We start from the raw sequence: 18,162 nt of genomic DNA on the forward strand, positions 1-18,162 counted from the left end.
CTATAGTGTCTCCTACAATACTTATTACAACTGAAACACATGCAATACTACAAGTGCTGCACCAACAACCAATGCCTTCATTACATTAAATAATTAAACTCTCACTGAGACACTATGTGCTTGGCTTTAGGTCTTGTTGTGCTGTTTGTCATGAAGAAAAAAAAAAAACACAATTTACACAGAAACAGTCAAACACGCAGGATTCTGCACAACACTAAGAAAAAAGCTTCTTAAGTTGAATATGAGTGCTTCAGCAGCTCATCTGGGAAGCATGAAGCCCCCCATTCGATGGCAGGAGACCAGTTTCTTCCCCATATCGTTCCATTGTTATACAAATAGAGTACAGCTATGTACTCAAACACCTATACAAAATGTAATAGATTATCAATATGCAGGAACAGTGCATCCACTCAGACCAGTGCAAAACACACTAACACACCACCACCACATCAGTGTCACTGTAGTGCTGAGAATGATCCACCTCCCAAATAGTACCTGCTCTGCAAGGGTCCATGGGGGTCCTGTCCTCTGAAATACAGGGTAAAAGGGGGCTAAAAAAGTATGCAGAGAAACAAATGGACTACAGTCTGTAACTGTAGAACTACAAAGTGCAACTATGTAGTAAGTGGAGCTGGATCGGTGTACATTTAACATTACACAAAGAAAACAGAATTAATCCAATCCAAAAATCCTTTATATGATAAATCACCACAACATTAAGAACATGTAAGCCTTATGAAACCACCACACAGAAACTCAGAGGCAGGAGGCAAAACCTCCCAGACCAAGAGATGTGACTCACTCCTTCTGAAGGGTTATTTAACTGCACATTTTCGAGACCATTTATGCATTCTATTCAGACATTGCCACGGCAACAGGACATATCTTTTGAAATCCTCTTTGCTGAGGACTGAGGTGCTGTCTGCCTCCGTCTCCTTTTCTCTTCTCTATCCTTCTCTCTCGTACTTGCTCCCCTCCTGGGAGACACACCGATTAATCAGAGGCCAGCAATCCCCTCTGGCGTGCAGAGATGCAGACACACACACCAGCATGGAGCTTTGCCTCAATCATCAGGAACGCGCGCACACACTCCTCCCCTCCCCACATGCTGCGCTATCTTGGACAGAACACAACCATGATACACTGTGTTCCTTCCTCCATTCTCTCAGTCATGCAAAAGCACATCAACAGCGAACGAACACGGCGTTCCCATTAAGCAGAGACAGCAGAGCGAGACAGAGTCAGCAGGCACCTGCAGGCAAAATGAGGCTACAGAAATGGATGTTAAGAGTAGGTGCCATTTTATGACGAACAAAGGCCAGGCTTGCCATGGTATGATGTTCGGTAAGGACAGCAAACCCTATTCCAGCACAAAAATGCAACTCGACCCAATCCTGAGGAAATGCAGAACGGTCTGACTGAAATATCACATCGTCCTTGAGCACTGATCCACAGTTGGGCAGCTCCGGCCTTGATTTCCAGACTGTTCAAGCAATACCACAGCCCTGCTGTTTAAACTAGTGAATCAAAGACCCACAGACGGCAGCATTTACTGTACACCATCAATCAGACTTGAAGCAAATTGTACCAAACCCAGAAGTCACTGTAGAACTTGGCCAATACTACTACTACCAATACTTCACTGAAACGGGTCCAATCTATAGCAATTCAGTAGGTCTGTGAACGTAGGCAAGTTAGTGTTTGTTAGGGTCAGGTTTATACATTACTAAACTGAAAGAGTTTGCACCACAAATGGTGGAGCTTAGTTACTAAATATTCATACCCATCCCTAAACAGGTGCAAGTGCTCATGAAACCAACAGGAACCACACAGACATCACAAAGAAGACCAAAACATGACCCACTTTTTTGTACAGGTGTGTTACATGAAATGTTGTGATCTGTGGTTTTACTTCAAGCTCCAAACAGGACATTAGTCTACCTTTCAGCTCCAAAAACAAGAGGAAGACCTCTCGCTAATGGTTGCCCATTGTTCTTTTTAATTATTTTTTCCATGGAGTGCATAAAATCAACACAAGCTGTGCCCTGTTTTCCATGGCCTCACGTTAATTAATTGGTTCTGAATTTCTCATCATGTTACAGCGATGATGTAGTGTTCGTCACTGTATATGCATAAATCAGTTGTTAGTAGTTAAAATATTAAGGGAATAGTTCGATGCTAAACAGTTTCAGCTAGAACTTTGCACAAACTTGGGACGTGGGGGGGGGCCTTATGCATTACTGATGCAACCCAACCCAGGTACATGATTAGGCTTACCTGATATCTCTGGACAGGTGAGAATAATGTTGTCTAGTTCTACTCTTTGGATTGGCTGGGTGGTGAAGTCAGGTCTACAGGATGAAAAAAAGCACATACATTTGCAAAAGACCAAGTACACACATTTAAATAACACAGAGCATAAAACTAATTCACAATACAAGGTACAGTCGCACGTCATCGAAATGCTGCTTAGAGCATGCAAACTATTTCGCGATGCATTTACATACATTTATAACCAAAAAAAGGCTCACTAAAGGGAAGGCGATAGCCAAGACAGTGAATGCAGCTGCAAATGCTAACATTACGCTGAATTACTACATTTTCTAAAGCAGCAGACCACACAGACACTGGTAGGCCGAACAGGCTAAAACTTACCTTTCTTTCAAGTCAAGATTGCTTTGCATGAAGAAAGAATGTGAATAACAGAGTTACACTGTGGTCAATGTTCTTTTTGTAGAAAATGCTGAATTAATCAAGGTATTATTTAAGATGTACAATCTATGTTCAATTACTGCATATCAGTGCCCACGTCCATTCGGTAATTAAGCACCATTTCCGTACAGTTAAATTTACTTTATTACAAAAGTACAACTCTGACAGGATTAGTTTTACATGGGTAGGTGGTGTAATGTAACTGTCACCAGTGTTGATTTGCATCCCACTCTAATCCATGAGAATTGCCATGACTGTAAATATTAAACGAGATCCTGTTGAGTTCTTTGGTTTTCTTAAGCACTGAGGCACCTGAAGAAACATTTTCTTGTATTCTTTGTGGCCCAAACGAAGCCAACATGTAGTGTCCTACCACAAGTATACATCGCCCAACAATAAAATTTGCAAAAAGACGACAAGGATTGCTGGCAACAATGCTGATAACACGCTGCAATCACTTAAGACATGTAGGGAGATGGTTAAGAGTAAGCTAAATTACTATTAAATTTCATATTTGGAACTATATTAAATATTGTGTGTCATGGCAGTATATAAATTGAGTGGCTGCTCCCATCTCTGTAATTTATACAGAGATTTTCTATACAGTGTAAATTGCTCATAAACATTACAGACATTCTGTGGGAAAATTACATTACTGCACCGTCTATGAAAAATTAATCCTGTCCAAATAATACCATAGAAATCTCTAGTTTAGGCACATAATTGATGCCTGGAAAATAATTTCCTACCACTACAAGACAATTTGCCAACAATAAGCCAAAAACACTTCAGATCCAGGAAAGTATAAATCCAACTATGCGTCTATTTGTTCAACAGCGCAGAATGTACAACCAAATAGAAATCATAACGGTAAGCATGCAAACCGGCTTACCTTTGGACTGGCTTCCTAACAGGACTGGGGAGATGAGTGTGCTGAAACAGTCTCCCTTGAACTACCACTCCTTGAGAGGGCGCTGGACTCACAATTAAATAATTGGTTCTGTTGGGTAGTGGGGAGATTGCCATTGGGTGTGGTGCTTCACTGGAAAGCAGACATTTGGGGCATTAGGCTTAATTCTTTTAGCCCTCTGACAACAGCTAATTGCTTCTATTTCATTGTAACTCATATGCTGGGGCGGAAGTCATGCTACGTCATGCCTAATCCTATCATTCGAAACTAATCACAACCTACAGAAACGGCAGCTGGTTATGCGAATACATCAAAACGTATTTAGAAAATTTAATTCAGATTTTATTCAAAAAACAATAACAAATAAGTAAGGACGACAGGAAAACCAACTCAACTGTTATATACAATTCAACAGGACTATAGAACCCGTGAAATATATAAAGCTAGCTAGGAACCAGTTTTAGCAAGCCAGTCAGCTGAGCCATAAGGCATGTGAAGCGATACCTGGGCTTGCCTGTTGCCATTCTGTTGAGGGGCTTGAAATGATTTGGCCGTCTTTCATAAGTCTTCACAGGCTCCATAGGGCCAAAGTGCCTCAGTGGGGGAGCCTGCTGGGAGGGGGAGGGGGGGGGGGGGGGGGCAGTGTAGGGGAGGGGACAGGCAGAGAGAGAGAGAGAGAAATAAGCATGTGTGAAGGGAAAAAAGAAGATGAAGGATAAGAGGATAAAGCAAACTCAGCTCCTGTGCTGAATGCACCTATTCAGCAACTTCAGCAGCCATATTCCCTAAACCTGAGGGGGGGACTGCATAGCTGACAGAGCCTCTCAAATAATGTGCTGCGTTCCTGTTCTTAGGTTATTAAGAATTTATCAGGTTCTAGTAACTGCAGAAGTGAACTAAATATAAACGCAAACTGAAACAAATCACGATTTATTCTCAACCAGTTTTCATTTACCATCTCTGACTTAACGACACACGTTTTTATATCAGACAGGATTTTTTTTTTTTTTTTTTGTGATGTTTTAATACATTATTTCCCTGCAGAGCTCGGATTATACACTACACAGATTAGTTTGGCTCAGATGAATAAGCGTTCGCAGAGTTTTTCAATGCCTTCTTGCTCTCTAACAAAATAAGCCCTTAAACAATCTAAACTAGAATTTATAAATACCTTCAGAAGGAAAAGCACAAATAATGCGCCTGTGCGCCAGTGTGGCATCATTATGCCGTCACTGTCACAAAAACCGTGTATGGCCATTTATATTAACTTCCATTACAACATAAGCATGTTTTTCTTTTCCCTCTAAAGTCACCATTTTGGAGATTTTTTTGGTTTTGTTCCAACAGTGACAGTATTAAGAATTTTTATCACTTAACCCAGCAGCATGTTTACTTTTGTTAACATTTATTTAACACATTTTCATTTTATTGCTTGCAATTTCTGAAGAAAATTGATGGAAATTTAACTATTGTCAACTATACAGTTCTATACTATTCAATTTTTTTACGTTGTACTGAAACCATTACTTCCTTAAAATGGCCATTTTACTGTTTTCTAATTTAATTCAGTTCTCTATGCTCTTTGAAAGACGACTGTGAAAAGTATGAAACGTAACATTTTAATTGTCTTCTTATGATGCACTTTATCTTGTTAAATATATTGTTTCTGTATATTAATGAGTGCTGCTCTCTCTGGCTGTCTCTGTAGAGGGGACAGAGCAGGGGGTGTGATTCTGTACTGAGCTCCTCAACGGCTGCTGCAGAGCACACAGAGACCAACCAGATCAGACTTTTTAAGCTTGTTGGCACTAAAAGATCAGGCACAGTTACAAAATCATGTGCCAGCCACATTTGCTTTGAAAGTAGCTTTTGTAAAGTGTTAGCCATGCTACGACAATGCTAATTTTTGCTAGCCTGGTAGTAGGGATTTGCTTGTCATGTTAGCATCATGCTAATGGAGGTGAATTTGGACATTTTATAGCAACTCTTTAGATAAACTGCAGATATTTGAAGCACATTACAGGCATTCAAGCAACTCAGCCTTTACTTTGGATGGTGACCCCTTTAGTACAAATTTAAACCCAACAACTCTCTCTGTAAATTACTGGAACTTGTTAGCTTTGCTAAATGCCCAGCGAGGCATCAGTGAGGACAGAATACGGTGCAATTTGCCCACAGTAAGAGCCACCGACAGTGTGCAGATAAGGTGCAAAGTACCAACAAGCACAAAAATGTGGAAACAATTCCAGTAATTCAAGTGATGAAGCAAGAGCCAGAAGAGAGAGTACTGAAAAATAAATGGGGACAGAGACAGAGAGACAGAGAGAAAGACTGTGTGTGGGGGAGTACCTTCATCCCTTCAGGGGAAAGTTCCTGCCGACCACCCACTTGATCCATGGTCACCAGGGATGTGCTGAAAGGCAAAAGGAGGCAGACAAACGTTAATGAAACAAACCACATAGACTGAACTCAAATTACAGCAAAATGGGTTTGCTAGGCAAACAACTGCATGAGGGAACGTCAGCTTGGATCTAGTGAGTTCATTTTGGTCCCCACAGTGTTGAAGGCTAGTAGTGTGTGGTCTTATTCAGTGAGGATTGTTCCATACTTGAACTTCCACTCAAAGACCAAACCTGGTTCAGAACTGCAGCACAAAGATCAACACAAAATGATAAAGCAACTAATCACTTTGTTGCTCTGCAGTGTTTTGGAACCTTCCCAACTTCCCATCTTTTCGTCTTAACCTAATATCAGGTCAAGATAAGATTTTTCACAAATCTGCATTAAAGAAGCAAATCTTATCTTACAGCTGTCAAGAAGTCTCAACTTACTTGATCGAAGTCGACAATCAACGGTCATGTCTGTTATCTAACAACCGACCATATGCGCGCAAATGAAACGTAAAATGGTAACCTAGTTAATCAAGTTAGTTAGCCAGACAGCTAACATTAGTTACCGTTACTGAGATTAAAAAAAACGTTAAACTAAAGCGAGATTAACTGAAAGTCAAGAATATTGTGTCAGCGCTTTGTGCTGTTAATCAGAGAACTGCCGCTCCAGTTTCATTTCCAAACGATATAGCCAAGCATGCTAACGTCACTCCTCCTAATCCATGTTCAGCTCTGTCTCATGTTTCACCACCATCACTGTAATATTTTATCTGACGGGTTTTCATCAACATTAACAGCCAAAAACCAAGATTGGACGGTGGAATTATGTGTGCAGCGTCTGGGGTTTTAACACGCTGTTGGAAAAAAAAAACCTCACAAGTCAAAGCATTTTTAATGTAGATAAACGTAGCGCCATTGTGCTGGTTAATAGTGAACTGTGCTATCTGTCACAGCACAATCACACATAAGATACACAATAGAACACTAGAAACAGACGGTTAATTAAGCAATAGAACACGAGAGGGAGTGTGTTATCGTGAAAAAACATCACGGCTGTGATTTGATTATTAAATTGGGCTGTGAACGTGGCATTTAACATGTTTTAATGTTCGCAGTTCCTTCCGCCTAATTATAGTTCCTTAACAAGCAGCTTGTTGCTACACCAGAGTAACGAACTCCGCTCAGTTGCTGAACAGCCAGCAGTTCGTTCTCCAGCTCCACACAGACCAACTGGCAGTTTAGGAATTTAGTGTAGTCCCATCTTCAGAGTCTAACCAAATCGGCTGTCGGTCAAATGTGATCTTAAAAGTGCCCATTTTCTGTTTGTGGGAATGTAATTAGTAAAAACGTTCAAATAGCTTGAGCGTGTCCTAACAAAGTTGTTGCTTAGCAATGGCGTCTCAGCGGAGCGATTCAGTGTTGGGATGTTATGGCGAAATATCAGCGCGGTTAGAACGCCTCCAACCCAATCAGCTTGCGTGGCCGGAACTAACTGTTGTACAAAACAGAAGTTAAGACAGACCTGGGGTTTGCCCAAATTCAGTGCTAACTGAACATCTGAACATCTTTCTACTGAACATCTTTCTATGTTTCTATAATATGGCCCCTGATCCCTGAACTAGGCCAGGAGAAGCTCACCATTTAATACATGAAATAGTGAGATGATCATCTGAGATTTGATCACCTCACTGCTGCCATATGCAAGACCTAACAAGCAACTTTTAAGTGCTGTGGTCCTGCAACTCAAGAGTTAGAACAAAATACCTACGTTGGGATTTCATATTTATGTATGTGTGTGAAAAGACCCAACACATTATGCCAGCATAGAGATGTTTATTGTTGGCCTTCAATCTCTGATCTAACACCATTCTAAGAATCTCATTTGCTTAACCTTCCAGTACCATAATAGACAAAACTATCACTAAATTAAAGCATTGCACGTTTCCCAGAAGAACTATACTATCTAGAAGTGAGGCATTTAACCTCAGACCTTGAATTCTGGATTTTATATTCACTGGATGAATATAAAAGAGCTGTCGATGTAACTAGCCATGCCTAGCCGAAAATGCACCCGAGGAAGGCTGCATATCTCTGCCGTTAAGTCACTCGAAGGCTCATTTTGTAGGATCCTCCGATTGCAGCCAAGAAATGCACCCTTATTTTCTGAGAAATCGAAGAACTGAACAAGTGTGTCCTTCAAAAACTTTTAGAATGTGCAATCTTTCATGTACAACTTAAAAACTGAAAAACAGCAGGAAACAGCTGAGTGTGGGCGAGATGCTACAGAATTCGCAATGAAATGTTAATGTTTTAAATGCGAGATTTAACCATGTTGTACTGCTTGTGTTAGTAAGCCATGAAAGGTCAGTACAGCCTACACAGGCCATGTCGAATGTATGTGACTGAAGACTGAAAAGCAGCCTTCATGTACCAGTACTAGCCTAGTGCTTCCTAACTCGACACGTCTAACTGACCACCTAGTATTGTACCTACCAGTGATTACAATGGCCAGTCTGGTTTTAAGACTTTAGCAATAGATTACAGTCATTTTCAGAGGCCAGCTCTTTAGGTGAAGTCTTCCTTGTTTTACAAGCAGGGATGCATTAGTACCACTTTTTTCAGACTGAATACGAGCATATATTTTTTCAGTACTTGCCGACATCGATACTGTGAGTAACCTACTTACAATTAACTAGTCATTAGAATAAATGAAGGCAATGTAACTTAACAGTCAAAACATTAAAATCTAGCCGATTTTAAACGAAGTGTAATAGTGAGCTATGTTTCATTATTTATCTGAGTAGCATTGTAGTGGGAAAAAGAGGGTTTCGCTCCCCATCAGAAAAGCACTCCTGTACAGCTTTAAGTAAAGCACATTTCATAGTTTTGATCCTCATCTGTCTCTTTCAACAACAGCCTCTGTAGCAAAGTAAAGGAGGAATCACATTCGAGGCTTTTGAGTTTTAACATCTCGTTGGAGTCTTTTGGTTGGCTGGTTGGCTAGTTGAGCTATAGTTGTATGTTCTCTAAAGCCAAACATACACTATGTGGTTTCACAAACATTGTCCTTTGGTAACTCGCACCATGCTTAAACAGACCACTGAGTTCTGACAAAGACTATATTTTTCATGCTCACAAAAGTGCTCGGTCCCACTGACAAGCTACGTGAAACGCAGCCTCTACAGACAGCTCGGCCTTGGAATGATCAATACCATTAATACAAGCATGAGTACATGAGCATGGTATCAGGCTGATACCCAATACTAGTAACAGTACTGATACATCCCTACTTCTAACTCCAAGATGATCACTGTGCCCTGATGCTTTTGGCAACCAAAACCCATCTGCTGATGACACCGGCCTGTTTAATGGGCTGAACAGGGTGTGCTGATAACTCAATAGAAGCAAAGCCTGGAGCTACACATCTACCTCTGAAGGATACTGTCTTTCACCCTGCCTACTGCCATCCTAAACTGCAGCATCTGCAAACCTGGCTTAACGGATATCATGCCATAAAGTAACTATTATTAAACAGGCAAAAAGCTAAAATGAATACAGAATCCAACATGGTGATTGCACTGTCAATTGTCCTGAGACTGCAGCTTTCTCCTGTGCATGCAGAGACCTGGCCATGTACTTCCACGCTTTAGTGAGCGGAACGGTGGCTCTCCACAGTGACTTTTGATGGAACGGACCGCTCATGGGTTATGAAAAGCGGGCAAGAGCAAAGCTGCGGCAGTTCTGAATGCTGAAACAAGCTTCAGAGAAGTGCTTACTCATTTCTCCTCTCCTCTTCACTGACATCGGAGAGAGAAAAGCTCCAGCTCTGCTTGAACCCTCCATCTCTCCTGGCCTCTGATCTATCTAGAGCTTAAACAGATGAAAGAAAAAAAAAAAAAAAACACCTTACTGCATAGTGAGAGCACAGACATGCAGCCACACAAGACCTAGTCCAATGGTGGTGTCTCAATATGATGTGCATGTTCTCAAACATGAACAAGAGCATTATGTACATGCTCTCTTTTAGACCATTTTACAATGCGACCGTCCAAAAACATCTGCAATGCCAATGTAACTTCTTCTTTTGTAAAAGTCAGAAACATTAGCCACAGAAGTTTCTAATTTCTTTAAAAAAAATCTAAATTAAAAATACTCTTACATTTGACACAGTTTAGATACCAAAAAGGTGTGGCTGACAGTGGCTTGTGCACCAGATAACAGGCATGATTAACATATGACTGTGGTTTAATCTGATGATTCAACTAAACGGGCAATCAGCCTGAAAGCTAGAGTTTGTTATATTATGTGTTATTTGTCATGTTATGCAGTACTTTGTAGCACAGCAAGATGGCACAGCATCATCGGTTTGACCCAATTCACAATTAGAATTTTCAATAGATCAATAAACGAAACCATGAAAACAATGTTCTTTTACTACAGTGCCCAGTATGCACTACGGAAATACATTATACAATCAAAGGGAATCCCTGCGGTGTTAACCAATCCTGACTGCTAGCCTAGATCCTGATCTATAGACTAAAAAACAAAAACCAATAAAACTAGCATTGGTGTAATTGTTACTTCAGTCATTAAACAAAATCATTAAGAAAATAGTGACTGTTTTCAGTTTTATCTTTTTATTCTTGATTTTATCCTTAAGTCTAAGAAAAGAAAGCACCTAGATAACCAGGCAGCTCCCTTACTAACTTTTAGCTTATTCTTTCCCTGTGTAGTGAGTCTATCATTAATCCAGTCTCACCACTCTAATGAACACAGTTAAAACAGTTACATGGCTGCATTAAGACATTCAGATTTTTAGGAGTAACAAAGAATCTGTCTTTCTTCTGCTTTCACCAGCTAACAAAAAAATAAAATAAAATAAATAAATTTTTAAAAATTGAGTTTTTCCAAACGTTCCTCCCACCTTTAAGATATAGCATCAAAAGGGGGCTTTCTAGTCTTCACCAGAAAATCACATTCCAGAGCAGTGGTCTCCAAGCCTGATCCTGGAAAGCCACCTTCTTGCAGAGCCTAAATCCAACCGCAATTTTTAACACCTGCTCCAGTTAACCAACCTCTTCCCAAGTACCTGATTGGCTGGATCAGAAGTATTAGAGTTAGATAAGGGGCACGGCAGTCTATAGATACAGATTGAAACTAAGCTCTGATGTGAGATAGCTTTCCATGACCAGGGTTGGAGCCCACTGCTCTCCTGCAGCAAGTAAACATGTTTACAACAAATGTAGTGATGGTTCAATTTTTCACTTTGGCCAAAGTGTCACTTTAATGCATTGTTTCCACTGCAGTCTTTGTACTTCTGTAATACAAATGCATTTTTAAAATGAATGGGATCTGATACATTATCATTTCTGCTTTGAACGTGAAAAGAAGCTGACTTTGTAGAACAGACTGTGTTGCTTATTTCTTCATGATTGCTTGTTCCACTTATGAAGTGAAGCTGGCTAAACCTAGCTCATAAGAAGGCCCTAAATCATACCCCTAATTTAAACCTTGACCAATAGTTAACGAATGCTGGCTCAGCCGTGTCCAAGACAGTCAGCTACTGCGAGCCTATGATTGTAGCCTGAACTTACCTAACACTTACCGATCATGCATTTAAATGGTAGTTCTGTGAGGGAAGAAAAAGGGTGGGAAAAAGTGACTTAAATACCAACCTGCATGATATGGTAATGAATGTCTGGGACCATTCCAACTCACTGACTGTGCCATCACACAAACCATCATAGTCTGTCTCAGTTCAAATTTGACATTAGGATTTACTGATCATACACTAAGGGGCCACAGTTTCCTAGACCCACATTAAGCCTAAACTAAGATTAAGACTGGCCCTAATTTGCAGACACCTTACAGGTATTACTACGGCATATGTCTCTTCTTTGATACACCAACAGCCTCTACTCTTCAAGGAAGGCTATACACTAGAAGTTCGAGATCATTCCAACTCATCCCAAAAGTGCTGGATGGAGCTCTGTTACTCCAGAGAACACAGTTCCACAGCCCAGCGCAGGGGGGATTTATACCCTTGTGGCCAATACTTGGCACTGGGCATGTTGACCTCAGGCCTATGTGTAGGTGCACCAGAGCATCACAATCTACTGGCAAAGCTTTTCTGTGGAGATACAAGCTGTTAGTGCAAAACTGAACACCTGTCATCAGCAATGGGTGCACCTTAAAGCAGCTAAATTCACAGAGATGTAAACAAAGCCATTCAGATGGCTCTGATGTGAAATGCTCCTGACAGAATTGTTCAGTGTTGTTAGGAACCAGACGTCTGAAGGGTCTAATGCCTCTGAAATCTCCCTCACAGAACGAAAATAAATGATATGGTTAGAGATCTACTGCCTGATGTCTTGCACATTATTTTATGACAGTTTTGTGATGATGTTTTGATGCATCAGAAGCCCTTTATTTTAATCCATTCAAATCCATCCAGAACTCAGAAGACGTGTGTGTACTCATTGGTGATTCTGGATAGTAAACACAATGACTATATTTGTGTTGTATACATGGCAACCTCTTGTTCCCGTCACCAATACTGTACAGAAGTATCAGAGTCTTAAGTTTCTCTCTCATGTCAGACCAATCTGAAGGACTCTGTTTACATCTCAAGGGCATGAGTATCATTCAGAAATTTTTGAAAAATTGGTGGAATTGCCCTTTACACGTATTTTCACTCCAACCAGTGAGTTAAGCTACATTTTCATTGCAAAAACTTGACCCTATACATGAGCATGAACCATCAGGAGTACAACCCGCATGTTTCGCATACCAGGCTATCGGTATTTGGTTTGGTAACATATACACTGGATTTGTTTCTTCTACTAAAGGCCTCATCGTCTAACCAGATGCTACATTCCACACCTTTGTGTAGACTTGACTCTCCTCTAACTATCCACAGCTAAATCAGTATCACAACACAGTCGCATAGATTTAAGCACGTAAACATCGCCAGTTGTGTAGACAACATGGATTTGGGGGCCAAGTTAAAGCATGGGCTACAACCTTAGGTTAAAGAAACCAACAGGGATGAGCGTAAGTTCCCGGTCCGAAGCTATAAATGTCCATTCACTTAAGTTACCGATCCGAAGCTACATTGTAAACACAGTGTACTTAATCGCACTATGCATTTTGAGGAAAAGGCTCTGAAAGTCTAGCAATGTGTGCCTGTAGCTAACAAGGCTCGTAGACAAAGCTGCAGTTCGTATGCATTTAACCTACATGCACAATGTACAGCTTTCTTGACTCTGAAAACGTTCAAATAACGACTTGCAATACACGATACGTTCATCATTTTCCTTTACAGCAATTCTGGCTTATATAACTCGTCAGGGAGAAGTATTTTGGTGTAAAACAAGACATTTCTCTCTTGCTGTGCTGAAGGCCTGTAGCTAACGTTATTCCAGCTCCTTGCAGCTTTAGCTTTAGCCAGCAACGAATAAACTCTCTCGCTAAGGCAGTTTTCGTGCAGCCGTGTGAATATTGTGCTGAAAAAAGACACGGCTCTTAAAAACGAAATTGAAATTAAAATTCAAATCTATTGGTGCACATTTCTATGAAGTCCAAACAAGGGCGCCAGGCTGCTGGCTAACCGCGCTAGCCGGAACGCAAGCGTCAAACACATATGAGCGCTTTAGGCTGCGTGAGGTAATTGTTTAATGCGCAAATCTCAGCAAATACAATTTGTTCATATTTATTTGGCGAGGTTAAATGCGCGTTTTTATAACCCCATTCGAAGCAGCAGGCAAGCAAACAAATCAATGGCCACCCTGCTGACTAGCCATGTTCGCAAAGCGTTGAGAACTCGGCCAGCGAGCTAACAGGCTAACGCTATCTACCCGCACGGTTAGCCGAAACGGCTAACTACACAACATAAGCCCTCACTCTGCCAGCAACGACGCGTGTTCTTTTAAATGCGAATAAATTTATACGGCTGGACACTGACTACCTAATATCTGGCATATGAATTAGACAGCGGACAACGTCTTCCAGCAGAACTACTGACCTTCAATAAAAAGGCTCTTCTTGTGGGCCATGTTTATTCCATGTTGTCATCATCGGGCTTAGGCTGTTTTGTCTCTCTGCTGAGGGGAAAGAGCTGTGGCCACCTCAAGAAGAAGCAGGGGGACGCAGCGTCGTCAACAGTGGGATTTCAAGAAGAAAAAAACTGTCACTATTTTAGTTTTTATAACTCCAAGCTGGCTATATAATTGCAGCCCGTTTTCTGCTCACTTTCAAATAAGTTCGTGGTTGATAAATATAACCAAATCTCTATATCGTACGCCAGTTGAAAGTAAATAATCAGTAGCCGTTTCAACCAACTGTTCGTTTCCAGCGTCTGCGGTGTTAGACGTGACTGTTTTTGATAGAGAATTATGCATTTTCACTTGTATGTCTTTCTCACATCAAATATTATAGCCTTCCAGACATAACGTACACTCTGATTACGGACATCCTCAAGAATTTACGTTAACAGAGCCCCGGAACCCAGATTCCCAGAGGGATGCTTGAGTTTTCATTCTCATTGATGAGCCATATTACCAATATCTATTAAGCCCTGCTTGTCTGTCTGTCCGCTGCTCTTGCACAGACTGCAGCTGGAGATTTCCTTCACTAGATGGCTCTAGAGAAGCGAGTTTCATTTAAGCTGTTCTCTGTACCCACAGTAAAAGTTCACAGTGGTCCAAATCTGATTGTATTTAGGCTATTTTTGGACGTGCCCTTTTAAAATCCTTTATTTAACATAGACCTCCGTCATCAGTTGTCAGCTGAGGATGACTGTCATTCCATAGATAAACTTATACCACCACAACCTGTGATTGGGCACTACTAAAGAGAAATTTCACCAATTTTTAAAACATTTAGTTGATGGGGGAAAAAAAACGCATAGCTGCTTATATTTGTTGCTTGTTTCTCTCATATGTGCCTGCTGTATATATGCAGAGTTGAGGTGTAATGGAATGCATGTATTGGGAATATGTATTCAGTCCAGGTTACATTTTGTAAAGGCAGTATTCAGAATAGTTCATTTGTAGGACAATACTTTTAGAATACTTTCCCTCTAAATAGAATGCTTCCATCAATGCTTCCATCAATGCTTCCATCAATGCTTCCATCAATGCTTCCATCAATGCTTCCATCAATGCTTATTTACAAACTAGGTTAGAATCATCACACAACATGTAGCAAACGTGTTCATTTTAATAATTCTAAAGAGAGCCTAAAATTAACAGCTACTTTACAAACACTGAAGTTCCTGCTAAAGCCAGAGTACCAGCATCCAAAATACAAGATATCGCTGCTGTCAGAACAAAACCTCATATCTCAATTTTTGACGTTATTCAGTTTCTTTTGTAATTTGAACTGTTGCCCTTTATATTGCACGTACATTTCACGATGGTAGGATCATAAGAAACTGCACAAAATGACTTCTGGTTCCATTGCCTTACATTAAAATTAAAGTATGTTTTTTCAGTCTCCTGTAAAGTTACCATTTTGTTCTGATATGCCGATATGCTGGTTTTGCTGATGACCAGGAATGCTGGTCTGTCCTATTTTTTCTATGTAAAGCAAGATCCTCCAAAGTTACATCATTAAGGTGTAAACAAAGACGTTTGTTGTTTTCTATTCTAGAGAAACGTATCAAGTCAGAACTTTTCACTTTTTCACAGATCTGGTACCATTTACTGCATGCAGACTTCCATGTTCCAGATTTTCCAAAATTTCCATATAAATTATTTGTTAAGATATACAACAAAGTCATTTAGAAAGGTTTGATTTGGAAGACTCAATTCTAGAGAAACTTGCAGAGTCAGAATTGTTCATGGTGGTGATAGGAACCAGACAGACAGAAGTTTTGGCCTAAAACATATTTTTTAAAATACTTTTTTTTCTAAGATTTATCACTTTATGGAACTATCAACATTGCACATAAAAGTCATGACACATGTGGGTTAACTTGTTTTGAATACATAAATGAATAATTACTAAAAACTAATAACTATATTTGCACCGTATATTCCTAAAAATGATGGTTCTTCAAGGGTTCTTTAGTAAAGAAAATGGTTCAATATAGAAACAATGAACACAGATTGATGGAGAATGTGCTTTAGATGCTTCTATATAGGACCCTTTTTATATGGCATCATGAAGGGTTTTTCTATTGTTACAATGTTCTATATATAGAACCATCTATGGCACATTCTCCATCAATCTGAAAAGCTCTTGCATGATGCAAAGAGCCCTTAAATCATGCAAAGGGTTCCTATGTAGAACAAATTTGTTTACTAAAAACCCTTGAAGAATATTTTTTGAATATACACTCATAACCCCTTAACTTGGCCTTAACGTCCCATTTTGCTCTGGACATTACCTCATAGAGTGATTTCTTTCTAATCCTACTTATGGAAATTTTATCCGTAACTTTACTGTTCCGTGTTATCCATAGGAGGTTGGATTCCTGTTCCTGGTAATGTATCTTCCATGAGGTTTTTCTAAATCTCCATTGTTACAATGTTTGCTGTAACATAGTCCACAACAAACATATTGAATTGAACGGAATAACAGTCAAGATGGCCAGCACTGTGGTGCTGCGGGCAAAGTCGTCCCTGCCCATTTTCATCATTATAGCACAGCCTTTTATGTATCTCAATGAGTGACTGCGGTTTTGTAAGTTCATCTCCAGTATCCTCAGGCCTGTTTTCTTTTGCGTTGGATAAGTTGCCTATGTGGCTCCTAGTTGCATCTGAGAGTGCTGTCTGTAACCTTCCACTAGGCATACAGTGCAAAAGTCAGAGACCACCCATCACTGATTTAATTTCCAGTCGAAATGGCCACTAAGTGCAAGTTATTAAATTTTCAGGTGATATTTCAGGAGAGATTAGACAGAAGATTGTCCACTTTCCTAAGAAAAGGGAATACCAAAAGAAAATAAGGGGAAAACAGGATTTTCCCAGACTGGAGCAGAGAAACAGAGAATACAGAGAAAATGGGACTCCTAATAACCATCCACAATCTGGTAGACCGCCAAAACTGTCCCCTTCAGATAAAGAGTATTTAAAGCTTCTGTCTTTACAAGTGTTTCATCCTTCCACTGTGAAAACACAGCTCAGTGCTATGGGTCTGACATGATGTGTAGCTCCCAAGAAGCCTTTACTGAGAAAAGGAAAAAGAATGTTTGCAAATCAAAAGAAGCTGCTGGTTTTCTCAGAACAATGGACTGACCACCCCAGAGTCCAGACCTCAACATCAGTGAGTGTATTTGGGATGACTTGGATCGTGTGAAGCAGAAAATGCAACCGACTTCCAAGACTGAACTTTGGAGGTGTGGAAAAATATCCATGTAGATTTCTTTGAAGAACTTAAAGCAAGTCTCAGAAAAAGAATGGAAGTTGTAATAAAGGCAAAGAGTGGACACACTAAATACTGAACAAATGTAAATTATATTTGACTGTTGAGGCTTCTCTTCATTTTCTGTTACATAAATGTATTTTGCTTTTTTGTGGTGATGAAAAATACTTCTGACTGGAAATGAAATAAATAAATAAAGGGTCTCTGATTTTGCTCTAGTCACAATTGCAACACATTTAATTACATTTGATGGTCACTGACAATTGTCTGAACAACAGGCAGGTACACACTAAAACTGGTAAAAAGCACTTTCACTTCCATATTTTATTACAATTTTCTTAGAAGACCAATGAAATGAAACACTTTCCAGTCACTGTAACACTTGGGAGAGTTCAAATGCCGGTAAAAAGATATGTCCCCTGTTTATGTAAAGGATTTGACCTTTTAACGTAATACCATATCACATTCTACATGCCGTCATTCAGCAAAATGGCCTGAGCAACAGAGAGAGAGAAGACAAGGTTACTCCAAAGAAAGCTAGATACCTGAGATGCTGCCAAGACTACAATAAGAGTTTCAATCAAAGGAAAAAAAGGAAAACTGGGTTATCATTTCCATTTGATGCTCATATCTAGCATAGCATTGTGATGACATTAAAGACAGACATAGACCTTCATTGTAATGTCTTTCTATAATTCTAAAGGGAATATTATGATCTGTTGAGTATTATGATGTAATTACAATTGAACAGAGATAGCTGAGATTGCTTGGTGTGCCATGTCT

At 40.0% G+C, this 18,162-nt stretch overlaps 1 protein-coding gene across 7 annotated transcripts in view; it reads right to left on the reverse strand.

Moving 5' to 3' along the window:
* senp6a (SUMO specific peptidase 6a) overlaps positions 1-14,539 on the reverse strand; it is a 37,396-nt gene extending 22,857 nt beyond the window's left edge. Inside the window, exons 1-8 of one of the 7 annotated variants that reach the window (XM_037537994.1) lie at positions 14,036-14,539; positions 9,789-9,882; positions 5,972-6,035; positions 4,127-4,233; positions 3,605-3,754; positions 2,656-2,676; positions 2,278-2,351; positions 496-528 (exon numbers count right to left, since the gene is read on the reverse strand). In XM_037537994.1, the coding sequence (XP_037393891.1) occupies positions 496-528; positions 2,278-2,351; positions 2,656-2,676; positions 3,605-3,754; positions 4,127-4,233; positions 5,972-6,035; positions 9,789-9,882; positions 14,036-14,066 (574 nt within the window). In that variant the 5' untranslated portion in view covers positions 14,067-14,539. Of the gene's footprint in view, positions 1-495; positions 529-2,277; positions 2,352-2,655; positions 2,677-3,604; positions 3,755-4,126; positions 4,234-5,971; positions 6,036-9,788; positions 9,883-11,687; positions 11,758-14,035 lie in introns of those variants that run through there. The other 6 variants (XM_017697701.2, XM_017697698.2, XM_017697700.2 and 3 more) reach the window with 6 other exon arrangements.
* Between the last annotated feature and the right edge of the window lie 3,623 nt (positions 14,540-18,162).

Source organism: Pygocentrus nattereri, chromosome 4 (genome assembly GCF_015220715.1).
Source record: "Pygocentrus nattereri isolate fPygNat1 chromosome 4, fPygNat1.pri, whole genome shotgun sequence".
Lineage (NCBI taxonomy): Eukaryota > Metazoa > Chordata > Actinopteri > Characiformes > Serrasalmidae > Pygocentrus > Pygocentrus nattereri.